General features: G+C 41.7%; 1 protein-coding gene across 3 annotated transcripts; it reads right to left on the bottom strand.

Moving 5' to 3' along the window:
* On the bottom strand, positions 1-24,754 carry USP38 (ubiquitin specific peptidase 38). Of its 3 annotated transcripts, XM_083519909.1 has the most exons (10): positions 16,440-17,503; positions 14,111-14,240; positions 10,784-10,913; positions 10,560-10,661; positions 9,075-9,233; positions 7,922-8,115; positions 7,129-7,222; positions 6,306-6,412; positions 3,447-4,794; positions 1-982 (listed from the first exon to the last, which is right to left on the bottom strand). In XM_083519909.1, exons 1-10 carry the CDS (start codon positions 17,164-17,166, stop codon positions 821-823), a joined length of 3,153 nt encoding a protein of 1,050 aa, XP_083376035.1. In that variant the 5' UTR covers positions 17,167-17,503; the 3' UTR covers positions 1-820. The 3 variants fall into 3 exon arrangements, with proteins under 3 accessions (XP_083376035.1, XP_083376037.1, XP_083376036.1); XM_083519911.1 differs by lacking the exons at positions 14,111-14,240; positions 16,440-17,503 and adding an exon at positions 24,564-24,754; XM_083519910.1 differs by lacking the exon at positions 10,560-10,661 and having other exon boundaries at positions 16,440-17,505.
* Positions 24,755-27,245: the final 2,491 nt, after the last annotated feature.

Genomic DNA, 27,245 nt, shown 5'->3' with positions numbered 1-27,245 from the left:
TTTTTAGAACCATCAGACTTTACTTCTGGTGAAGCTAACACTTTCCAAAAACGTATTAAGTTCATATTAAACAAGAAATTAACATCTCATGTTCTACACTCTTCCGCAGCCTCAAAAGGTTTTGTACTTTGTTAAAGTACAAGGCACGTACAAAGTCTTTTCCTTCAAAACACAGCAGATGTACTCCCTGAAATAATTTTAAAATCCTCAAAGCAATTAAAAATACTACAAACTTTGCATTTCTTTTACTTAATTCCCACCCCCTACAAGACCATGCACATTTGGAAAAATGATTTAACAAGCACATTAAAGTGACTTTTAAATATATGTACCTGTAATGCAAATATATTGAGTTTGAGTATTTCTTATCCTGGATTACATTGTTAGCACATTGGATTTTCATTTATTTTCAGGTTACCAACTCCAGAGCCTTTGAGGATTTATAGATTTATGGACAAATTAACCCCACCGCAAACACTGCTGGGGTTGAGTAACCATCTCTTTTTCAAAGAATAATTATTCTTCCATCAAGGGATTTGGGATTACATATTGCAAGTGCTTTTTACTAGTTCATCTAGTGTCATAAAAATCTTCTAACTCCTCTTTTGGAAGAATATCTTTCCATAAAAACAAGTGAATTTAAGAGGTAGATTTCTCCATGATGCACTTATTTATTTCAAATAAAAAAAGAGAGTTCTCTTTAGAACAAAGATCACATCTTGAAAAAAAAGCTTAGTACATTATTTAATACAGTTCAGTAAGAACAGTCCTAAGCAGTATCAGGAGCTGTTTGGAAACCAATGCATTTGATGCTCTCGTCCTAGAACACTAGTCTGCCAAGAGTGCTAAATCCGCCTCCACCACCTCCGCCAGTTGGCCCACAGCTTCCTGGGGGGTCATTGTCATCAAATCCATTTGGCCGAAAGGAGCACGAAGCTGCAGCTGCTTGAAGGGCCTGTGTTCGAGCGCTAAGCTCCTGCTCCTGAAACAGACAAATAAACCTAGTTATGAACATTTAAGCTAATTTCAGAGTAAAGGGGGGGGGGGCGCACGGAAATTTACATTTGGCACAGCTACACCAGTTTTGTTCAGCGGTGCTGCAGAATGCTCAAGCAGAAACTCAAAAGCAGAAGCAAGTAACAGAAGCACCTGCTAACACTATACAGCAGAGATTATAATCATCATCAATTAATTAAATTTATATACTGCCCTTCATCCAAAGATCATGTGGTAGTTTACCATGTAAATAATTTAAGATTGTCCGTAACTTAAATGCTTTGAGTGGCAGGCATCATTAAAGGAATGAAAGCTAAATCAATTGTTACTTTTGCCTCCCCAAAATTACTTTCTTAAAAATTGTGCCAATAGATTTTGCAGACATTATGCAGTCATGTGCTTTGAAAAACAGAAGAGACATTTAGCTGGGGCCACAGTACATTGCCTTGTATGCTAGAGGTGCCAGAATTAATCTCTGCCATCAACCAAGGGGATGCAGATAGCAGACCTGGGAAGACAGACAGACACAAAGACACACACCTACCTGGAGGGCTGCTACTCGGTATATACAAAAGCTGCTTCTTGTGAAGCAGCCTGAGGACACCCAAAGCTATTTCAATCACATATTCAAACACTGCCCCACAAATTTAAGCGCTACAAACTTTAAAAATGAACCCAAAGATATAATTCTTACAATCCTAGCAAGATCATGAAAGCTGTAGAATGACTTCAAAAAATACAGGTTGTATAATTTCAGTTCTCTTGCACATACTGGCCTGGTGATTAAAGCCTCAATACAATTCCCAGGCGATGATATTGCAATGACTGTTTCATGGTGTACACCAATGGTGTTCATTAAGCTACTAGGGGCTATTAAGTTCATCAAGTACAAGAGTTGCAGGAATTCTGTCTAGTTCTTTAGTAATCGTACTTGAGCAATGTTGAGTTTTGATGTTGCTTGAGGGAAAAACGAGCAGCTGAATCCAAATCTGCACGTACACCATAGGTTTCATCATAAAATCTGATAAGGCTGAAGCCAACTCCTTATCAGTGTAAACTTGCTCCTGCAACCATGTCTAGCCAATAAAAAGTTGAAGGCACGCTAATATTAGACCTAGCATTTATCCCAAAAGGTTTTAGAAGGTTGCGGTGTGTGTCACAAAATAGCCAATCGTTTAAGGAATACATTTTAAAAAGGAATAAATTCCCCTCAAATACCCTCCAAAGTTCAAAAATCTCCCTATTAAGCTCCACTATAAAATGTTACCTGTGCAAAATGGGTTTTTGAACGATATGTTTATGCAAATCAACTGAGTAATTCTATGGTTATGAAATTAAATGAGTTAACTAAGCGGCGTCTACAGATCAGAAACTATTTAATGCTGGCACATCAAGGGTGGGGAGAATATGGCTCTTTAGATATTGCTGGACTCTTAACTCCTATCCACCCCAGCCACCATAGTCAATAGTCATGGGTAAGGGAAGCTGCAGTACACCAGCATCTAAGGCCACAGAGTCCCCATCCCTACGATACAGACTTCAGAAAGTTTAACAAAAATTATGGCTGTAACTTGTGAAGGATGAAGTGGTGCAGACTCTTTCAATGAAACACATTTGTGTTTGTTCCTTTCCTTTGCGCTTGTTTAGAAAACATTAAACCACATTCATTTTTGCATCACAACTCGAGGTTACTTCGCGTTGTTAAGATAGTCATACAGCAAATTGAACTGCCAGATATTCCAGCTTTTCTCAACTAAATAAAATTCAAGTTGCATTCTACAAAAATAATGTTTGGAAGCTTTTAAACACCTCCTTATTTAATGAACAAAGATTCATCCTTGAATTTTCAGTGAAAGCCATCCCCCCCCCAATTCTTCACAGAAAACACCTGGTACTGCAACTACATTGTTCTGTACAACGTATCATCAGAGCTACATGTCTGCAAAATATTCACACTGAATGTCACATAGCATTCTTGTGGAAAGTATAATAATAGCCTACACAACTGAAAGATCTACTAGGTAAAGGCTCAGTTCACACATCACACTCAAACATGGCTAAGGAACCATAATAATGTTGGGTGAGATGTCTGAACTAGACAAGCCAGCTTGCAAACTTGACAAGCCAAAAAACAATCTGAAGTGAGTTGCCAAACCATTGTGTGAAGAGATGTCAGCACTGTGCTCTTACCTCCAGAAGTGCTGCCCCATGTAGATGGAAGGGATCCAGCAGCTCAAAACCATGCAAAGTCTCTTGTATTTGTCTGCAAGCGACAGTCTTGGACTTATAACTATAGCTAGATGCCTGCATTAAGCTTTTATAGTACAATCATATACATGTCCACTAAGAAGCAGTATGTCCCACTGAGTTCAACGGTTACTACAATGTTAAGTGGGTATAGGATTACAGTCTTAAGCCAGCTGATCACATTAGCAATGTTTACACCTTACCTGCAAATATAGCTTATTGTCTTTTGTAATGGCATCCATAAGATCTTTCTGCAGAGGGGGATCTCCATTGACCCAGAGCCCATTGGTTGATTTAGCGCTGAGTGTACTTGTACTGTTCTGTTTTTTGTAAACCAGCACATAAGCAGTGTCCTTGGGGAATCTGCTCGTAATTTTCTGGACTGACTGAAATGAGGTAAATGTCACTCGGCTATCGTTAAATAAAAACCATTCCTTTGACACCTCATTTTCATCCAGTTCCTTTTCAGCGGCTGCAACGGGAGCCTCTCCAGCCATCAAGTTGCTTTGTGGATAAGCTAAAGCCAGACTTTGGGTTTGATCACAAGATCCTAATGAAGGCCCTGAACTGGCAACGTTTCGGGCGTAAGAATAATAATGCCCACTTTCAGATGATATGCCAGAATGCACAACTACAGAACTTATAACATAAGGGACTAGTTGAGGGCAACACACTTCTTCAGCACCAGAAGGCTTGAGTTTTTTAGCTAGATTCTCACCGGTGTCAGAAAATTCAACACCCATAGACCACACGCCCGATACAGGACTTAAGGGTGAGGCAGTTCTTTTGACAGGTAACTCCAGAACAAGCGGCAAAGACACATTGTCTAAGATTTTGCGCCTAATGTGACATTTGGGGTCGTATGAAAACCTTAGGAGAGTAAGAATGAGGTATTCTGGCTCCTCCACAATTTGCATAGTTTTTTCCGCATTCTGTAAAGAGGCACATTTTTCACAATAATATTTGTTATCCCCTTTAAGAACCTCGGGTGCCAGAAAATAATTCAGCAAGTCAGTAACTGAGGGAGTAGCTTCACCGACGTGTTTCCGCAAACTATCCCTGTTCTCAGCCTTGCATGGAAAAGGATCTTTAGTGTTTTCACAGTTTGAATCAATGGGAGGGTCTTTTGAGGTCCCATCATTTGTGACCATTTCACAGCAATCACCAACTGCTAAACCATCAGCTGCTGTTTCTGCCACAGGACTGAATGCCCTAGTACTGACTTGTTCCATGCAGTCATCTTTTCCTTCAGGTGAATTTTCTGTACTTGGTGGGTCAACGTTTTCTAAGAATATAGGAGGACAGAAAGCAAGTGAAAGATCTGTGAAGGCTTCTTCTTTGTAAGAAGTACTTTTGCAGTTCAAACAACATATGCTTGTTTGCAGTTTCCCCCGAAACATTTTCTCTATTAATGTTCTTTCCTCTCTGCAAGGTTGTTTGGTAATCAGCTGCGTTTTGCTGGACACCTCCTGGACGACAGACTCTTCATTCATATCTTCTGAAAGCTTTCCCAAAGAAAGGGCTTTCAAGGTCCTCTCTTCTTCATGCAGCCTAAGGAGGAGAAATCAAATGAGATTATTTATTTCCATACCAATTTCTCTTCACTGATTAAAGCATCACTGTTTCAGTTTATTTGTTTGTGTCTCTAAGGGACGCAGGTGGCGCTGTGGGTTAAACCACTGAGCCTAGGGCTTGCCGATCAGAAGGTCGGCGGTTCGAATCCCCGTGATGGAGTGAGCTCCCGTTGCTCGGTCCCTGCTCCTGCCAACCTAGCAGTTCGAAAGCACCTCTAAGTGCAAGTAGATAAATTGGTACCGCTCTGGCAGGAAGGTAAACGGCGTTTCCATGCACTGCTCTGGTTTGCCAGAAGTGGCTTAGTCACGCTGGCCACATGACCCAGAAGCTATACACCGGCTCCCTCGGCCAATAATGCGAGATGAGCAGCACAGCCCCAGAGTCAGCCACGACTGGACCTAATGGTCAGGGGTCCTTTTACCTTTATCTTATATGTGTCTCTCACAAACAAATAACTGTTGGTACCAGCCTTGTGATTTACTTTTTACCCTTAATGGAACTTGATTAAGGAAGGAAACTGGAGAATTATTTAGTATATTACATTAAAAAGTTTCCTGCATAAAAAAAAAATCACTTGCAAGGATTCAAGAGTTTTCTAGAACAGACATAACTGCTGATTGTAAGCCAAGTTGAATGTCTTACTGGAAAAAAAAGGTTAGACTACAGATGTAAACACCAATGGCATGCATGCATGTTGGAGTTAAGAAGGGTAGTCAGCCATTTTGGCTTTGCAACTGCATGCTAATTAAAGAGACCAAACAGAACCTAGATCCCCCCCCCAAAGCAGCAGTTCTCCACCACAGATATTCAGGGCAAAATTCAATTAAACTAAGCAAGTCACCCTTGTGCAACAGGGTTGCTCCTCCTCCTAATCAGGAGACCCTCCAGATCCATGGGGGGGGGGGGAAGGAGACAGGAGCAGTGTTTGAAATTCTCCAGGCGCATTTTGCATCTGGCTATTGACCACTTGCTACCAAGTGAAGATGCCCAGGTGCCAGGATGGTGCCTGTCGTCTCCACCATCTGGAGGTGCATGCCTGGGGATCCTTGGATCTTGATTGTTTTCCCACACTAGCAACACATCCTGTATAATGCTATCTGTTATATTTTATCTGCACAATCAGAACAAATTTCAAGAACTCAAATAACATATTGAAAAATACGTTTGAGCCATTTGGCCCCAAAATGGCAAGTAGGCATTCCATTTTGGCGACTGTAACCCTGGTTTAAGGAGCCATTTGGCGCCTAGCTTATATATCTGTGTTTCTAACACTGGACGGGAGAGCATGTCATTTCGCAAGCAGAGATGCTTGCACTGAAGGAATGATCATAATACTGTGACACTGAATTCCTCCCTCAGTTCTGAATCCTTGAAGATTGGGAATACTGTTATACCTTGCAATTCTAGCACAAAAGAACTTAGAAATCTGTGATGGTATCTCTGGTTATTTTTCTCTGGTCAACAATGCAGATTTCAGAGCACCATACCTATCTAGCAGGAACCGGAGATACTCAGAGCAGTCCTGCTGGGACCTAGGGGTGAACCAGGGTGGCCTGGAAGCCTCAAAGAAAATCCGAGGAGCATAGGCTTCTCTCTGTATCAGGAAGCAAGCAAAATCAAGTGAAATGCAAAGTAATGACACCACTCTATGAAGCATTCCTTAATTTCTGCATTGGGACGCTCAAATGAACAGATTGCAAGTGCATGCCTGCAAGTATGACAGACTAAATCTCAGATATAAAACACATACACAGGTCTAGTGCACATAGTTGTACCTTCAAATCTATCTCTTACATAAAAATAATCTAGAACTTAAACAAATCTTTTTTCCTACAAAATATGCAAGTAGACAAACGGCTTAAAGCTAGAAAAGTTATATGGGTGTAGCAAGAATATGAACTACTTTATCCCTTTTCCACAATCTTTTCGGTGCCTTATGTACAGTGTTTTTTTTAGTTGTACACAGCAGCCATACTTGGATGCTCATTTGTGACTTCACAAAGCAAGGTCTGAGAAGCTGTGGGAAAATGTCTGAAATTGGTGACAATAAAAAAATGCTACTCTGAAAATCTCAACTATGTTGGCTAGATTTTAACTGTTCTGCACAGGTTTTTGCAACTTATAAAATTTCACTCGTGGAAAACAAGGCTATTCTTTTCTTTTGGCTTAGAAAAGATGAGAATATTCAAATAATCTATATGAAATATAAATGTATATTTGTCTAGGTACATTCTGGTAGAACATTTAGACAGATGCAAGTTTTGGATATTATATCTACAATATTCAGAAAATTAAAAGAGTTACACACACCTGAGTATGAGCCAAAAATGCAAATAGATGTTGCAACTTTCTCATTAATGTATTGCACCCATTTAGATTTAAAGATAATACGTGCCTCCTGAAACTGCAAAAGAGAAAGAGATGAGATGACAATGGTTTCATGTTTCGTCATTTACAGTGTTCTGATGGCGCAGAACAGATTTATCTGACATTAGCTTTGGTCAGTGTTTGCTTTTGTAATGCAGAATGGTCTGAATGACCCAGCACACTATGGGCAATATCCGACACTAGTCCTACTAGAGTTGTTACAATGAAATCAGTGAAATCTTTTTATTCCACTGATTTAAAGTGGTCAACTCCAAGTATGACTTAGTCAGATTATCAACCATTATTCATACAACACATACCTTGTTTTAATTCAAACTGGATTTTTTAAAAAAATTATAGAAGGTGATAGTCTAAAAAAAAGTGTGCATTTTTCAAAAAACTCCTAATTGGTGGTTTTCTTTGAGTGCATAAACATCTATCAGGGAACAAAGTAAACAATATTTTATTGTCACGATGACTTATGTAAATGGAATAATTTTTACCAATATTAACATGAATACATGATGACATGCAGGATATAATGTGAACTCCAATATATTTGAGCCCAATGTTTGGTTAAGGAAAACTAATTTAGGCCACTGGACCAATTTTGCCAGGTTACCTAGTTCTTCACTGGCAATATCAAAACCATAATGATGTGCTCCATGAATTATTTTTTTAAAAAAATTCTTTAGTACAAACGAATGCCTGGGATTCCTCACAAGTTTAAACTTACTCTGTAGCCATGAATAATGCCTGAATCACACTGTTCATATAACATGTATTTCCTAAGTTAATCAGACCAGTCTTTCCCGTTTCAGATTTTCCAGAAAATCTAGACAGACAAGATTGCAAGGAACTGGATTGAGATGTCCAGGCACTCTGATTCAGTATCATTTTAATTTTCTCTTCACTGGGTTTGGGAAGGTCCTACAAGAAGGGAAAATTCAACACTGAGCAGTGAACAGCAACAACTTTAAGCACTTGTTTTCACAACAATATCTACAACAGTCACCCACATTGTCCTCACAACTCAGGCTCTTTGCTCATGGTAATGCTGAAAAAATATCACAGTTGTCTTTGTGAGAACTGACAGTACAGTTGTTTGGCCAGCCATCAAAGATTCACTGTGAATGCACAGCCAAGAAAAATTACTAGCGGCTGCGTCTTATCAACTCTAAAGATACTGTCAAATCAGAGACTTGTAGGTAATTTTTGATCTGTTCCTGCTATTTCTTTGCCACAAAGAGTGCCTCTTAAGCTGTAAAGTGTAGCAATAACACTTGACAGCCTCTGTTCACCATAAGATGCATTTTTTTAAAAATGATACCCCAACCAAAAGATACAACAGTCAAAGCCAAATATACTGCTGTGTGTTTTCTGCCTTTATGGAAGGAATTGTTCCACATCTGATGACAATGGTGTCACTATATATATATTGATTTGATCTGAATGAAAAGTGGCATAGAAATACAATAAATCAAATCAAAGTCAATGTATACATTCTTCCACAATGCACAACACAAAGGCAATAGAAACAACATTTCTGATCAGGAAATATATCGGTCATTTCAAACCATTTCCACTATCACTGAGTTAATACATGGTGACTTTTCCCTTTGATAATCACCAATAATCTTCAGTAACTCTTATGAAAATGCTCCCATGAAGCAAGGGTGCATATTACCATATTCTGCTTTTTAGTGCTTTTCTGGATTAAGCAACCAGAGATCTTATTTTATTTTTTCACATCTTCCTAGCCAGTGATTTTTCTAGTTCTACAATATAATCCGATTTTTCCCCTCAATCAAAAAATGGCCCAAATTCACTACAGAGCATCAAGACCACCCCTCGTTTTCAACCTGTAGCATTTAATTTATTTGCATTACCTTGATAGCTTCTAAAATAGGTTCATAGAGTTCTGGGAATCCAGAGTAATGATACATCATACAGTGTATTAGCTCACTCAGCTGTCCCAAGAATGTTGCACTGGAGGCAAGGCCATTGATTTTGAAAGATTTTACCAGCTTGTCCACATGAGGAACAATCTAATGTTAAGAGAAAAAGACCAAAGCATTTGCCCAAGTTCATCTGAAAAACTATGCTATTCATATCTACTTGAATGCAATAAATGACTGATAACCATTTTAATAGTAAGGGGCAAAAGTTGTAACAGAAAACCCACAACTCCATTAAGATACATAAATCAGGATAGACAGCAACATTGCATTAGTAATGCATTGTTCTTCTAAATCAGCCTTCCCCAACCTGCTGCCTTTCAACAATTTTGGACAACAAAACCCCAAACAGCTGAAGAACAAATTTGGGGAAGGCTGTTCTAAATTATTATGAATGAATGGCCTGCATTGTTTACTGTCACCCTGATAATGTACAACCTGTTCCGTATTCTATGGATTTATCTTGGTATTAGCTTGTAGCTCCATCGAGTGTGGCTCACCTCCATCTTGCCCATAAATTCAAAATTAAAAGGAATTCACAATCAAAACAGTATGAATTAGAAAACTCTAGAAAAGCCTGTATTCAACAACTTTTTAAGCAGGCTAGCTGCATCTTTGACTCCCAACAGAATTTTAGAAACATATTTATTGAATTATGTGCCTTCATATTACTATTTAAATAAGAGGTGTTTAACCCCCCAGTTTGAAGGCCTGATCTGCCCCCCCCCAGCAATTCTGGCCCCTCTTGAGACCCCACAGATTTTGTTGGTGGCAGCAGGAAAAAAGATGAAGTAGACACAGTGCTAGGGTGGGTGGAGTTGAGGACCCTGATGTCCCCTACCTCTAATCTGATGGGTGCATAATCTCCCTCCCTCAGATGATGTAGAAAAATTAGCTGAGATGGTTGTGTGCCTGTGTGTAGCCTGCACATTCAAGACTGTGGAGTAGCCGCTGGCATGAAGAGCTCAGAGGCCAACTGTGAATTTGGCCCTCAATACAGACTGTAGGGGTTTAAAACATAACTGAACATCATGAACTGGCAGGAACGTTGAGGCATCTTGTGTGGCAGTGGCTCTGTCTAACTCCCCTTGCCAAGTACTCGTGTACGGGTAAGCGTACAAGGAGTTCTCACAATTCTTAATATCTAGTTCTGTTTGTTTTAAAACTTGTTTTGTACAATACATCTTCGGTACAGACCAGGATAAAATTGAAGTTGCAGTACATGATATAACTAGAAGGATAGACCTTATTATCTGCAGTACAGATGTGAAGTTGGTTATTATGGCTGGTTTACAACAAGCCACAAGACATTCACCCTCCAGTATGAACACAAGACTGCAGTCTAGGTTTTACAAAGAAAGCTATGAAAGTTGTTTGTAAGCAGTATGTTTAAAGCTCAGACAAATGAAAACTTACCAAGTGAAAAGCCTCTGGAGAATGCTGAAAACTAAGCAACATGTGAGAAAGGACAGCCAAAGCACCAGGTCTCACAAGAGGAAACCAAAGTCGATTAAAAACCTTCAAAAAAAACCAAACACATCAGAATTGAGATATTCTTCAGTTTTCATTCTGTATTACACAATATTCACACCAGTCTGGAATAAGCAGAAAAGCTGTTCTACAAAAGCAACCATACCTACCATTTCAATCTTAAGCAAAGTAACATCAATAAGGATAGTAAACTTCTGGACTGCAGCCAGCCCTTTCAAGAGCGCTATGACCCAGGTCTCCACATGCTGAGCCAATGGCCAGGACAGCCATTCAATCATTCTGAAAAAAGATGGGGTGCTTGTTAGTATTTCAGCCCAAAAAGAAGTTCTAATTATTTAATTGCCCCACAGTTTGTGTTGGTTTTCATATTATGGCCATCACATTAAGTTACACTGAGAGTCATGGCACTGCATAATTCTCTAGCCTTTGCAAACAACTTTCTCCAAGGTTTTGTGGCAGGGGGAAGTTCATTAGTCTCAGTACTCAAACTGCAGTACTACACCACTTACAAAATAAGAATTTATTTCATCAAGCTAACGGGAGCTTTTTCGTTTGGAGTGCTGTGTGGAATACTGTTGTACAAGTGCCATGAATGCAGATCAATGCTTTTATCCCCCCCCCCCATTTTCTGCCATTCTGTAAACATTTACCAATAAATGTCAAAGCCAACCAGTGGTCTTTATTAAACACTATCCTCATGTCCAAAGTTTTCAAATAAAACATTCATGGCAGAGATCTGAATTAAAAGAAGCAAGATCTTGATGTAATGGTTTCTTTTTTTCCGACTGGTCCTTGCACAATGCTAAGATATGCTAGGAAACCAAAACATTTAATGTAACATTTAATTTTCTTTCAGAAAGGAAAAAAACCTCTGTGGAGAAGCAGCAAGCGCATATCCCTCACTAGTACAACCAACAGCCAACAAACAAGGTGACCCAGCATTCCTTCGAGTCTGTGATGCCTGCATTTAGCAATAGAAAGCAGAGATGTTGCTGTCCTTAGTAACTAATGACTTGGCTCAAAATATGAACCTTAGTGACTCACGGTACTCACTTTCAAAACAAACTGAGTATACAACCCCCAACTCAGAAATAAGCTTCTTCTTTCCAACCTTATGATATCTATGTTTTTGCAAAAATGACATTTCTCAGAATTCTAGGTGCCTAGAAGAAGAGAGAAATAGACACCACAATTTCTTTCTCTAGTGCCAAGGTGGAGGAAGACGAGGAAGGAGAAATATTTCTCCCACCACCGTAGCAGGAGCCAGATAAAGGATGTTGGAACTAACCAGGATGGGAGCAGTTTTTTGGGGGAGAGATGGGGAAAATAACTTTTTCCAAGCATCTTGCACCTTTGCTCATAACTGTTGCTCCCAACCAAATCAAGCCAGGGAGAGCTCACCCATGTTTAGCTGAAAACCCTGCAAGAGACTGTGAATGCATAAAGGATGGCAGGCTCTGCCAAGCAATTACCGTTTCTTCCAGCTCACCTAGAAGCAGTATTTTGTTATTGTTGATATTATACTACACCTATCCTCATATTAGTTCAAGAGGTAAAAGAGCAGCCAACTTCTCTTTTTACTCCTCTTCATCTAGCTGACAAATATAAATGACTGCAGTTGTCAGCTAGAAAGAAAAGGCAGGTGAAGCTGGCTGCCTCAGAAAGATTTCACTAACTGATGATGTATTTATCCTGTAGCCATGGGACTTGTCTCTTATGGTCTATAAGAGTTGTCAGCACTAAAATTTAACGTGATAGGCAAATAAGATTTGTATGTGGGCTAGTAAAATACTGTGTGTGTTAGCTAGAAAACATTGAGCACTTATTTGCAAGGCTATGTAAGTTTTAAAATCTATGGCCCACAAAGGTATAGGAATTTAAACAATCAAAACCAAATAAATCATTTTCAGGAAAAAGGAAAAAGAACAAGTTAGATCCCTAGGTTTACTTAGCAGCCTACCATATATGTGTTGATTGACATGTTTGTTTGTCAGAAACTGTTGTTATTAACCATATGCATGTAGCGAAAACTTGCAGCCAGCACCATAATCTCCAAAGGCCCCAGAACGGCTACTAATAGGCTTAATGAATTCAGCCATTTGTTTGTTCTTAGCAATGTGATTAAGCACCATCTTCTTCATTTCTATTTATTGCCCTTTTTCAACACTTCATATCCTAGACTGGTATCCAGAATTTGATTTATTACATTTGCAGATTTCTAAATGCTGGATGTTACAACCATTGTCAATATTTGGAAAATACAGATAATCTGATGTTTAAGATTTCAGTAGCAGTTAGCTCTTCTTTATAAGAAGAATGACTTGGATCCAGAGATAAACCTCCTCAAACAATAAGACTTGCCTGCCTGTTATATATTGGAGTCCCCTGAAAAGAAACTCCTAAAGATCAGGGGACATTACAAAATGGGACTGAATGTGGTGCAGGGGACTGAAACAGAAAGGATAGAATTGCCAGAAAACCCTGAATGAAAGCACCTTTGTATAAATGATACTGAGATTATACTCAGCATCACCACATGCCCCAAACAATGCATTTTGCAACTCAAGATAGATTCACATAGTGCTACTTTTGTCCTCTAAATGTCCAGCTAGGTTGTACAAAAATGTATAAAATTGTTTTATCTCAATGAATGTACATGATCTAATGCATGCTTCATTGGAAGTAAATACCATTGAAGTCAATGGGACTTGCTCCCAAACAAATGCACATAGATTGCAGCTTTCATGCTGCTGGAGTATAACCCATGTTCAAAATCACCTATTTTTAAATAGCAGCAAATTTTACCCATAAACTTTTATCCACAGGTCAGTAATTACTACCTGCTTCACAAAAGCTTACTAAATACTTACTAACCAAGAAGAACAAGTTTATGCTGCTGAAAAGAAACAATATCTAACTTATTAGACAAGGTCAGGTTCTTTGGCAGAAACTGTTTTTACTTTAAAAGGCAGATTGCTGTATTAGGATACCATAATAAGTTCTTTGTCAATGATTAAACTGTACCACTACAGATTTTCCTGAGTCACAATTTCCAATTTTTAAAGATTTCATTCAGTTGCAAAATGTGTTAATGGCATTACTGTTTTTATGGCTGCAATATCTGGCATCAGGGTTTGCATCCCTGATGAATCAGACAATAAAAACACACAACACAAATGCATGTTTATTTTTAGTACAAATATTTACAAAAAACATGGATGGCATGCCGGAACTTAGTAGAGACATTTTTCCTCTTCTCTCACAAAAGAAGGAACGCCTCTTCTAAGACTGTGCTTGCCACAACAGTGTCTAAAACATAGTCAAAAAACATTTTTTTCCCCTCTTCAGAAAGTGTATTGTTCATTTACCAATTTATGCAGATTGAATCTATCCATTAAAACTCACATGATCAAACAGCTATGAGGTTTTCAATGTGGGTAATGTTGTCATGCTCTTTTCTAACACAAGGACTATACCTGCACAAAGCTTGAGTCATACTTGCGTCTTTTACATTTGGATCTGTGGTAAGGCTTCCGATGAGCACTGTTATCATCTGTAATGGGATATGCTGCACAAGACTTGCCAAGGCAACTGAGGGTTCAAAATCTACAATAGACAAATACGCAAGAAAGAAGTTTTATGCTTTGCTTGTACTCTTTTTCCTACTGAATTCTGAAACACATTTCAAGAATATATTAAAGTTCTATTACAACAGATTATTCAAGTTCTAAGCAACATCTTAATCCATTCCAATATGTTTTTGTAAATTAAGTCCAGCAGAAGAATTTCTTCCTTTGGTCTGTCTTAGTATTTTCTAGAATGTTAAGTGATCAAACAAGAAGGAAACTGTTAGGATATTTCCGTTCCACCTTAAAAGGGAGCAGGCTGTGAGTCACAGAGTCTGCGTATTTCCTGTTCACAGGATGTTTATGTTTCCTATTGCTTTCATTTTTCTCTGTGTCGGAGACACTGATGCAGGCAGTCATGTCTTTCTTTGTTCTGATCAACGCTGAATAAAACTTGTAAATAATGCTCTCCTGCGTGCAACTTCTGCTGTGAAGTATCTGCTGATAGAGTGTGCATGAGCTCTAGAATGTGGCAAGCTTGTTTCTAGAAACTCATGTCGCTAATTGCTGATACTGCGTGCCTACGGGAGATCGATGGATTGTCCGGCAGACGGCTTGGGGCCATGATGGACTTTATCTCCCTGGCAGTATCCCAACAGAAACTTGGGTATTCCCCCACTTTGGGAGTAGTCTATCTTTATGTACCACATATATAGCAACTTTTTGAATTCCAGAAATGTGTTGCTCATGAACAGAGCACAAACACATGTGGGAAAGTTAATAGCCAAATAGTTAATATTCTGGAACTGCGGAAACATATGAAAAGCCTCTGCTGGATTAGGCCAGTGGTCCATCTAGTCCAGTATTCTGCTCTCACAATAGCCAACCAGATGCCTACAGGAAGCATGAAAGCAGGACCTGAGCACAACAGCGCTCTCCCCCTTTAAGATTCCCAGGAAGTGGCATTCAGAGGCATATCACCTCCAACAAGGGAGGTAGAACATAAACCATTGTGGCTAGCAGCCATTAATATCCCCTCTGAATCTGTCTAAACCTCTTTGAAAGCTCTCAAAGTTGGAGGTCATCACTACTTGTGGGAGCAACACTTCATAGTTTAACTATGCACTGTATGAAGTAATGTTTTATAAGAATGTAAGAAAGATGGTAAATTAGTTCACTCTCGAGAGCAGTACAAACTGAAATATTTGTGATGCAAATTACTCTAATTTCTCTAGGAAAATTTCCAGGAACTTCACATTAGTCAGATTAAACTAATACTGAAATGTTTAAGTTAATAGTGTTATCCCCAATATCTGTTTCAGTTACAGTTATAACTTATTTTTTTATACTTCAGCATGCTGTAAGGTTAGCACAAGCCACTCTATGGCTTCAGCCGAGTTTCAAAGTTATCTAAAAGTAACCAAACAGCTAACCAAAGACAAAGCCTTTCTCTCTGCAAGAGTTGTCAAGGAAGAGACTCAAGCTGCTCTCTGAGTTCTGTCCAAACTTGGCTAAATATTAAGCACCAAATGCACAATGATTTTTGGCCCAAGAGGGAAGGACTACAAGGAAGATGTGGCTCCCTGATCTAATAGCTAGTATGTCATGGGAACTTTGCTTTTTAAAACTTACCTACTTTGAAAAAGGTTGCATAAATTTTAAGTGCTTTACTTAGTACTTTATCTACACTTCTTTGCTGCCTTACACTTTGGCCCAATACAAATGTTACCTTTGAAACCCAGGAGCAATGAGTTTTTCCAGAAAAATGTGCAAACAAGAACCACATGAGAACTGAAGATAAAGCCCTGACTTGCTTGCATCACCACTCCTTTAACTAATGCAAGCACAGAGCTTTGTTCTTGTTTACACATGTTGCCAGAGCTGCCTAGGATGACATTGGGGAGAATGCTGCTCATGTTGTACAGTAGTACCTCGGGTTAGAGATGCTTCAGGTTACAGACTCCGCTAACCCAGAAACAGTACCTCAGGTTAAGCACTTTGTTTCAGGATGAGAACAGAAATCACGTGGCGGCGACGCGGCAGGCCCCATTAGCTAAAGCTTCAGGTTAAGAACGGACCTCCAGAACGAATTAAGTTCTTAACCCGAGGTTCCACTGTACAAGGAGAACATTTGGCGATGCCTGTATGGGTGAAAGCACAAGCCTACTTTTTGCTCTTCCTAAGGTGATACCTCTGCAAACCCCAGAGGGCACTGAAGCCAAGCGAAACAGCAACTCACCGGTGGAGGAGATGATGGCGAAGAGCTCCTGCAAGGAGGGCAGCAGCGTGTCGGGCTCTGTCTTCCAGATGCTGCGCAGGAGGCCGCTGACTTGGGTGACCTGGGAGACGTAGAGGCGCAGCTCGGCCTCGCGGGTGCCCTGCGTTTGGAAGTGGGCGATGCTGCGCACCAGCTGCTGGCAGAAGGAGAGCGCGGGCTTCCTGCCGCGGGGCAGGCACTGCGGGAAGTCGCTGAGGAGCTGGCAGAGGCGAGCGCACAGCGGCGCCGGCGGCCTCTCGCTCACCAGGCGCAGCGCTTCCCCTTGAAGCAGCGCGAAGAGCTCCAGCACCGCCGGGCAGCTGATGAGCAGGCGCAGCCCCACCTGGATGTAGTCCAGCACGGCCGGGTCCAGGCTAGGCCCCAGGCCGGGAGCCACGACGGGAAGAGGCGGCGGCGGCGGCAGCGCCGGGTCTCCCCCCTGGAGCAAGGCCAGCACCAGCCCGCGCGTGAAGAAGGCCTCGAAGTCGTCGCGGTGGTGGCGGGCGTAGGCCTCGAGCACCTGCCGCCCCACCTGGCGCTGGAACTGGTCGGGGCCCTGGAGGATGAGGCGGGTGCTGAGCGAGAACATGGCCCGGCACTCGGGCGCGCTCTGAGGCGTCTCGGCCGACTCCACCACGCGCCGCACGATCACGCGCTTCAGCGGCAGCGGGTGCGAGGAGCTCACCAGGCCCTCCAGGATCTTGTCCATGGCGAGCGCCGGCCCACCATCGGGCGACCAGGCCCCGCCGGCCCTTCTCTTCCGCCGCCCCCCTCGTCACCCCCCCGGCCGGCAGCGGCGCCTCAACATCGGCCCCAGCCCGCCTTTCTCGGCAGGTTTCGAAACACCGGTACCTCAGAGGCCCCGGACGCCGGGAAGCATCTGACCCGGAAGCGACGGAGCGGCGCACAGTCACGCCAGGCAGGAAGTGGAATTACTCGGAACGCACATAAACAACCGGCGGAGCGCTCGTTTTCTCTCCGTAAGCCCTAGCAACGCGCATGCGCCCATTCCGCCGCGGAGGGCGTGCTGCGGCTCTTGCGCTGCGGCCCAATCACAGAGCTCGTGGAGGTAGAGAGGCGGGGCCGCGCGATAAAAGAGGGAGGGGCGAAACCTGAGGAGGAGGAGGAGGAGTTGAAGGGGCGGAGCTCTGCTGGTCACTTGAAATGGTTGGTGGTCTGTCAAACGCTTTCGCGCCTCTTCTCTAAAGCAGCTCATCGCGGAGAATTAAAGCAGGGGGGCTCAGGACTCAGAAACAGCTCTCTGGTGGGCTGTATGGTACTTCAGACAGCAAAGGTCTGGTCTGGTTTGTTTTGTTTTGAACGCTCTCCTGTGTGCAGCACTCCTCTCAAGTGGAAAATTAGCCCAACAGGGAGAGAGTTGGGTTTTCTACCTTAGGGGATATGGGGATTTCTACCTTAAGAAGATGAAAACTGCCCTGGATCAGACCAAAGGCCTGTCAAGTCAAGCATTCTGTTCTCCACAGCAAATAAGAAAGAGATGGTTGCAATAGCCCCTCCCTCTCGTATTCCTCAAGGGCAGCTTGTCTCAAAGGCTTCTTCCTCCATTGGAGGCTTCTTAGTGGAATGAGGAGAAAGGGGGTTTGGGGGGGTTTGCCCTCCCCTTGAAGTCTCCTTATACCTGCCCATAATCTGTTTCAAAGCATTGAGAGACCCTTTCAGACAGTGTGAGTGGATACAGAGAGGAGAAGGTATTTTATTATTTAAGCCACCCCTTACAAATACTAATGATTATCACAGTATTGTTCGTTCTGACTGACTCTGACCTTGGTCTTATGTTGGGCTCTTTCATTCCCTCGATCCACAAAGATCTATTTAGTTAGAGATGCCAGGGATTGAACTTGGGCTGTTCTATGTACAAAGGACATAACCTTATCGCTGAGCTATGACCCCCTCCAGACCCAAAGTATTGCCTTGCTCTCGTCTTGGAATTTGTCATATAGCAGCCACTGCCATTTCTCAAATATTGAAAAGAGCAGGCAAGGAATATCTTTTATTGTAGTAATGCAGTACTTTTGTTACATGACCTGCTTTGTTTCTGGGGCAGGAAGCTTCTTTTCCAAAACTTCCCTTTATAGATGTGAGCTAGAATTTGGGTGAATTTCACCCTGTAGCTAAGCTGCATTCTTAAAGCACCCTGTTCTCCATGCTGTCTGATTTTGATCAGAAGATTCAAATGTGCAAGAGATTGATTCAGTCCTGCATTTTGTACCATGTTAGCCTATATGGTTAAAATCTAGTACATTTGACAGGAAATGGTGACAGATACACTTTCCCTTGCGTTTCACTTCAAAGTTTTAACTATGAGCCAGCTTGGAGCAAAATCACACAGAACACACTCCTCATCCAGTAGGCCCTGTATTAGATGTAAGCCAGAGTTCTCACACGGTAAATGAAAATTGTGAGGGGAAAAAGATGAAAGAATTTTGCAGGTAGGTCGCTAGGTAGTGAGCAGCTCATGATGTGAACAAATGTGGCATAAGCTGCTAAAAAGGAGTGTCAGGACCTGGACAAAGAACAACACAATACTTGTTTTCTGAACAGCAGCAAAGAAAATCAGTTGCTCGGTTACTTAAAAAAATGATTTGAGAGTTGCACCATTGCCTCAAGCAATTGTATCATATGTTTTTCTCATGTAACTAGTGTAGGGATGCCATGTGATAATAGTTACTTTGTAGGTGGTATTTAGAGGTTAATCATATACAAAGTACTTTGAAGGCTAGTGCTCATCACTACTAGTACAACTCAACAAAGCATGACTAATATTTGCACATGGCTTCAATTCCAACCATCATATAAATCCCTCCCATTTAATGTGCTGATTGTGCTTGTCATTAAAAATACTGGTAGTCCATGTAGCTTCTTAGTTCTAAGTGTTACATATGGAGTACTTTTTAAAATCAGCCACGTACCCCACACATCAAAGTGAATTTATTCTTTTCATTGTCTCACATTTGTTCACAAAGCACAATGCTATCAGTTGTCCAAACTGTAAAACTTGCTTGCTCGGTTTCATAAACACATGATTCTTATTCACCACTGATAATCACTGGCTTCAGTCCCGTGATTCACATGAAAATTGATATATGTCCACTTGAAAACAAAGGCTTGACAGCTCTAATTGTGGAAATCAATTGTGTGCGGTCTCTGCCTATGCAGTGAGCTCACTTGGATTTGTTCTCTGCTAAAGTTGTGAAATATAATGGAATTAGCGTTGTATTTGCTGTGCACAAACATGTGTTTGAGGACAGCTATTTAAATTGGACAAAAGCACTTATCATTCACGATAGAGAAGTAGTATAGAAGATCCTCATTTTTCAGTCTCCTTAGGGGGTTTCATATGGAAAGGAAGTGACAATAACTTCACCACACCTTTTGCAGTGTTTCACCATTCTTCCCACTCTTTCAGACCCCAAATATAATCTATGTATTTTAAACCATAGACGTATAGGAAGCTGTGTTATACTAAGTCAGGGGTCGGCAACCTAAGGCCTATGGACCACAAGTGGCCCATGAGGGTCATTTACCTGGCCCATGGACCCTCGCCACCCGCTCGGGGACCCCTGCCGCCCACTCGGTTGGCTCCCATGTGCCATGCTAAACAGGTGCGGAGCAGAGCGGGGACTGCCTTCCGCAATGCTGGCCGGCTTCCCATTGGCTGCAGGAAGCTCCTGCAGCCAATGGGAAGCTGTACATGCCTTGTCCGTGCTGGAAGGAGCGTCAGAATAGCGTTTGCGCCTGCACGCACACACTCCGGCTCACCGGCATCTGCGGGACCTTGAACCAGCCCAAGCCACAAAAACTTTACTGACCCCTGTACTAAGTTATATCACTGATTCATCTATTTCAGTACTGTCCACTTTAGAGATGTGAAAGAAATCAGTTTTCATTGAATTTGCAAATTGAATTTGCACTTTCTGAAATGATGTGGAAATGTGGAGAACTGAACTTTTTTTGGGGGGGGGGGGAATCCAAAAACTGAAATTGAAAGATTTGCCCATCCTTAGTCTACACTGACTTCACAGTGACTTCAGAGGCTTTCAGACCCAAATCTTCTCTAGCCTTACAGAAATTTGCCAGAGATTGAGCTTGGAACTTTTGCATGGAAAGCATGTGCTCTTTGGGCCATTGGGCACATTTGGAAATCTAAGAAACTACCAATGGTACCACAAAATACCAATTTTACAGAAGAATTTGTGCCAAAACCAGACACAAACCCCTTCCAAAAGAGGCAAACCACCTACAACCTCCAAAACAAATAAAATGCAGATTTAAAAAGGCAATGGGGGGACCTTTAAAAATTGGGGCCGTGACAGGAGGCCTTTGTGGGTGCTAAAAGAAATGTCTCTGGGTGCCGTAGTACCCACAAGCACTATATAGGGGACCCCAGCTCTTACCACAAAGCAGTTACATTCTCTTAGATGGACAGGCCCTGGTCTGCCTCAAGGTGACTGAGCGACCAGTGAGAGCTGGTTGGATCATCAGCCAATCAGGAGAGAGAGAGAGACTGGAGTTTCAGTGAGATGCTGACAGTTTAATATCCAAACAGGAAATTTCTTTCTGGGTGGGTGACTGAGTGGGCTTCAGATAGAGACTGTTTGTCTGCCCACAGTCAGTCCATATCTGAGTGGGATTAATCAGGCAGGGTAACTCGGTTTAGATTCTCTGAGGGGAAGTTAAATCCTAGAAGGGGCTGAGTGGGTGATGCTGCTGTTTTGAACACTAATAGCCATTCTAGGTGGGAAAAATCAATTCAAGGCCTCGTTTGATCAAAAGTTTCTCAATAAAGTGTTTGCATCTTTAAATATATTTTGTTCCTCACACGTGAAACCATTATATGTTAAACCCCCACAGAGTGCAATTAACTAAACATACAGTTTTGTTCCAGTAGTGGCTCTTCATACTCTGAACCTTTGGGTGGGGCATGAGTGGACCACATAGGCAGCCTTCAAAGAAATATATTACCTTGCAGCGGTTAATCTTAAATCCTACCACAAATACTTAATAAGAGACCGCTACTGTATAATAACAGAAAGTGTTTTATCTATGAATGCATACCAAGTATTGGTTATGTTGCCCAGCACCCAATTTCAATGAGGGCATCTGTCATACCTTCCTCCATAATATAATTCCTTATCATTCCACAAGCTGGCAGTACATTTCACAAGCTAGGAGCGTGACTTTCTAGACTACACAATGTTGGCAGTAGTACAGCTTGGATAATAATAATAATAATAATAATAATAATAATAATAATAATAATAATAATAATAATAAAAAATATCTCTGCAAAGGGAAGGATGGCTACATGCATCCACTTTATTATGTTAATAACTGAGGCTAGTGAAAATGATTTCCAGATTGCAACTGCAACATACAGTTACAGACCTTGAGTTACAGACACTTCAGTTTACAGACTCTGCTAACCCAGAAATAGTACCTCAGGTTAAGAACTTTGCTTCAGGGTGAGAACAGAAATTGTGTGGCCGTGGCAGCAGCGGGAGGCCCCATTAGCTAAAGTGGTACCTCAGGTTAAGAACAGTTTCAGGTTAAGAACGGACCTCCAGAACAAATTAAGTTCTTAACCCGAGGTAGCACTGTAAATGTAAAAACCTCACAATCACCTTGAAAGCTTCTGCTGGAAGGCAGAATAGAACTATTTTAGATAAATACAAACCAGTATCCTGCCTATTAGTTGGGATAATATTTCAGAACTCCCAAGAGAGAAAAACTGGCAGTCCAAAACGGGGGTAGGGAACCTCAGGTTCAGGAGCCAAATGCCCCTGCGAACTCTCTTCCCTTCTACACCTCTTGCTGGCCTGCTCCACTTTCTCCTTGTGTGCATTTGCCTGGCTGGAATGTGCTGTTGAACGATGATCATGCATCTTACATGCATGGATGGTGACATGCATGTAGAAACCTCAGGATTTTGCATAGATCAAATATAGCCTATTGTACAAGGCAAGAGTCGCATCTACTGTTCCACCCACTTTTTGCCTCTGGCCACAACTGATATGTGGGACCCACAAAGTTGCCTATGAAGGGATACGGCCCTCAGGCTGAAAAACATTTTCTACACCAGGCCCAAAGCCTTAGAAATGACAGTATCTCTCCTGACACCCAGCTGGGATGAGTCATATCCTTGGTGTGGCACAGATAGAGGTTTCACACTACAGCAGAGTTCCTGTGTGAGATATGAGGCAGAGAGAGACTACAGCATTCTGCTTGCCATTCAGAAAGATTAGATCCTTTGTACACTTTTGGTGGTCCAAAGGAAGGGGAAAAGTCAGCCCAGAACTCATCCTTTCATTTTTCTTGTCTCAACTCCACCCTTGTGCAACAAGACAGTATCCTCAGCTGTATATGAGAGCAGGAAGCTAGCTTAGGGGTACAGGCAGACTTTTTTGCACACACGGCTCTTGTAATATCACCGCTGCTTCCCAGCATCTGCTACCTGAAGCAGATGACTCACTCTGCCAAAGGATAGGGACGTTCCTGAGAATACAGATCGTTTTATGCCAGTTTTGACAGGAGTCTTGACACCAGATCCTATCTGTATAGTAGAATATAGGCTGAGGTTCCACAGCTCATAGTAGCATCCTCTAAATGAATCCTTTCACTTTGGTTTTAATACAAACCAGATTCTGTGCTCCTAGGTCTGTTCTAGGGAGACTTTTCTAAAATTAAACTATTCAGATTGCCCTTCAAAGGAAAAAAAACACTTCTTGGGCTGTAAGCCTATATATACACACTTGACTCTTTGAACTCAGTGGACCTTGCTTCTGAGTAGACTTGTATAGGATTGTGTTTACGTCTTATATTCATCACAACATAATGAATACTTATCAATTCTGGAATGGGGGAATCTTGCTTTCTGTAGTACTGTATCAGTTTAGGGGTTTTTATAAATATTATTTGCTTCATGAGACTTCTTTTTAATATAGTATAGTTGTGAACATTAAAGCCTCCAGTTTTTTGTAAGCGTATGGATTGCAGTTCCAAACACAAGGCACATCTTATTTAACTCTCCTCTTATCCACAGGATATAGGATTAGAAACCCACTATTGACTCGCTGTTAGGATTGAAGGATGAGATAGCTCTCTACACTAGTGAAACATTATTTGATCTTCCTTACTCCAATCTGTATTTCTGCCATTCTACCAATACTGATTGAGAGATGTTTCTAACTTCTGTGGAATGGATGCCCCTGTGGCTAAAGGGATGAGTGAACATGCACATGCAGATATTGGCATTTAGCCCCCATAGAATTCTATTTGCATTTCTTATGATACTTCTCCTTGTCCTACAGAAGGTAGAACCTAGGTTTCCCCATATTGATCCATAACTGTACCCCTTGCAAGTTCAGATTCAAATTTGGGGGAAGAAAAGCAAGGAGAAAACAGTGCCTTCCCCACAACCAGGAGACCAGGTCCAAATCCTCACTCAGCCATGAAGCTCATTGGGAGGCCTTTGGCTCTCAGCCTAACCTGGGCTTGGTAGGATAAAATGGAAAGAGGGAGAACCATGTATGCCACCTTGAGCTCCTTGAATAAAAGTAGGATATAAATATAATAAATCAAAGTATTTAATGAAAAATGAACATGTCAGTCTCATCGGCTCATGCTACAGATATATCATCACTAGATAATGAAATCTCTGCTGGTACATTTTGTCTTAATTTACTGCTTTATTTTCCATCACCTGTTCTGAGTGGTAATTTTTATAATTATAAGTAGTGTAAAAATCATAACAAGGTTTCCAAAGTATTTCTCATCCTTTGTAAGATTGCTATTTACCAAGGTCAAGTCTTTTCTAAGCTTGTCTTAATACTCCTTTGTCCATAGTTTTACCCCTTGTGTAATATTTACAGCATTAAATATAACACTTTGGATCCATAGGCTGCAATTACCAACGCCTGTGAACCAGGCTACACCCAAAGCTTCATCTATTTCACCTTTGGTCCACTTAACATAGGGCCTCCGGATTATCTAATCTGCTGGTTTTCTGAACAGGTCTAGCTAGCTTCTTGGGTACTTTATACTGTGTCACAAACATGTATGCCATACAGAAATGATATCTAAACCTACCGTAAAAACATGCCTATTCCCATTTTGGCCCAATCTTCCATTTTCTTGTCTGGATGATCTCAAAATAATCAGCATGCAACCTTGGGTTTATGAGCTGGGCATTTGTATATCCTTGGCAATGATGGAAAGAAAGACTGTCCAGAATTAAAAGCAGGCATGGTGTGAATCTTTAATCCCAAGGACTCTTCTCTGATAGCTCCCAAAATTTTGGTTCTAATGGTTCCCAGGTTTTAAAGCCTAAGCTCCTCCCCACTAATTAGGGCCAGTCTCATAGAATCACAATCTGTTTAACCTGCTGGGCATAATTTTGATTGTGGATAATGGGAAGAATATGCATGCATTTGTTATGAAGATTATTCATGACAACTCATCATTAGAATACTTCTGGTGATGAGCATTGGGACTCAGAATTACTGTGTGATTAAGCACAAATGGGCAAAGTGTCAGTTGCCAAAGAACAACTTTCACATAAAGGTAAAGGTAAAGGGACCCCTGACCATTAGGTCCAGTCGTGACCAACTCTGGGGTTGCGGTGCTCATCTCGCTTTATTGGCCGAGGGAGCCGGCGTACAGCTTCTGGGTCATGTGGCCACCATGACTAAGCCACTTCTGGTGAACCAGAGCAGCACACGGAAACGCCATTTACCTTCCCGCCGAAGCGGTACCTATTTATCTACTTGCACTTTGTGCTTTCAAACTGCTAGGTGGGCAGGAGCAGGGACCGAGCAACAGGAGCTCACCCTGTCGCGGGGATTCGAACCGCCAACCTTCTGATCGGCAAGTCCTATGCTCTGTGGTTTAACCCACAGCGCCACCCACGTTCCCAAACTTTCACATAGCAAGTGGCTAAATCCATTCTGTCCTGCTGATGGCCACTGTCTTGTGATCTTTGGGTGAAAGGATATTTAAATTTTGATGATGTTGTTGTTGATTATGATGATGATGATAATAATAATAATAGTAATAATAGTAATAATAGTTTTTCTTCTCCTATTCCCCTCCCAAACCTACCATTTCCATAGTACTATAACAACCAGTCCCTCTTCCCAGGGAAGTTGGGGAACTTCAGCTCTGTCAGGCAAATAATGGTCTCCTAACAACACTCAACACCTTTAGCAAACTACATTTCCCAGGATTCTTTGGGGGAAGCCATTACAGCTTTAAATGTATAGTGCTGATGGTGCCTTTGTTTCAGTGTTACTAATGATTTAGATAACAAAGTTCCTTATCTCAAAATGGGAACTAGTGCTGATACAGTAGTGTCCACCGTCATGACTTCACTGGTCTAGTGTCTTGGACTGACTCATGATGATGTCAGCACATTACCACAAACTGTGACACCACAGTGACACAACTGCCCTTAGATCTGACCCTAAACAATTATTTGCCAGGTAGCAACACATAAAGAATGACTGTCAATTACTGGTGTGACTGCTTAGTTCTTTCCCACTTGTGTAGATAGCGCAGAATAGCTGAGACTATTGTAGTGGTTTTGGAACTGTTGTCTTTGAGAAAGGGAGACATTTGCCATTTTGCTCCTGTGACTAGGCACGGATGATTCAGGGTGGTGGTTAGACCAAGGCTTTTTTTCAGCCAGAACATACCAGTACTCAGTTCTGGTACCTCTCAGGTGGGCACCATTGTCATTATAAGAGAACAAGGGAGGCGTTCATGGTGAGTTCCAACACTTCTTTTTCTAGAAAAATAGCACTGGGTAAGACCCCTTGAGTAATACAATAAATGGAAAAAGAAGACAGGCAGGACAATCCTACAGATGGCTGCTGTTATCCCCAGACATCAGTGTAGGGGTTGCCAACCATTTGGGGCATGTGAGCACATGTTGAATTCTGTGCAAATGCTGTGGGTATACACCCTTGGCCACTTCTATCCACATTATCCTAGAACAAGTCTCACATCCTCGCACCCCAGATTCTCTGCCATAGCTATTGGGTTCGGACAGAAATATTTGCAGAGTGTCTCTGAGTCCAAAAAGAAGTATAAAATGTGTTTCGAAAGAGCATGTGGCTTTGAGATTTGGGGTGGAATTTGTTTTTTAAAATAGCTTCATTCATTTTTACACTTATATCCCCCCCTTTCCTCCAAGGAGGTCAAGGTGGCACACACATTTCTCCTCCTCCCCCTTTTGTTCTCACAATAATCCTGTGAGGTCCATAGGTTAAGCTAAGAGACTTAAAGTCAACAACTGAGCTTTATGGCTGAGAGGAGACTTGAATCCTGGTCTCCCAGGTCAACACTCTAACCACTACACCACACTGCTTGACATTCTCTTTGGATGGGCTGTGTCCCACTAGCCCAAGTGGACCCTCCTCCACTGGTGACATCATTTAATCTATCTCATGATCTCAGCTAAACACAGCACAAATGTATTGCTAAGAGAAGCTTATAGCACCTCCTGCATAACAGCTAATGCCATAGCCCAGAGACCAAGAGAACCTACTGCTACAGCTAGCAGAGCATATGTAGATAAGGGTTTAAATGCACTGGCAGCCCAAATAGCAGTAGCCTACAAACTGCTACCCTTTCATTTTAGAAAATTCTCAGGGCTATGTAGAGAAGAAAGACTGCCATTCCAGCTACAGTAGTCCGCAGGTTCAATTGACGATGGCTGGGAGGAACTGTACATGTGGCAGATCTCTCAGGAAAATAATTCTTGCTGCATGG

This window comes from Podarcis liolepis (assembly GCF_965112155.1).
Source record: "Podarcis liolepis genome assembly, chromosome: 9".
NCBI lineage: Eukaryota > Metazoa > Chordata > Lepidosauria > Squamata > Lacertidae > Podarcis > Podarcis liolepis.
This window is presented reverse-complemented; position numbering and strand designations above follow the sequence as displayed.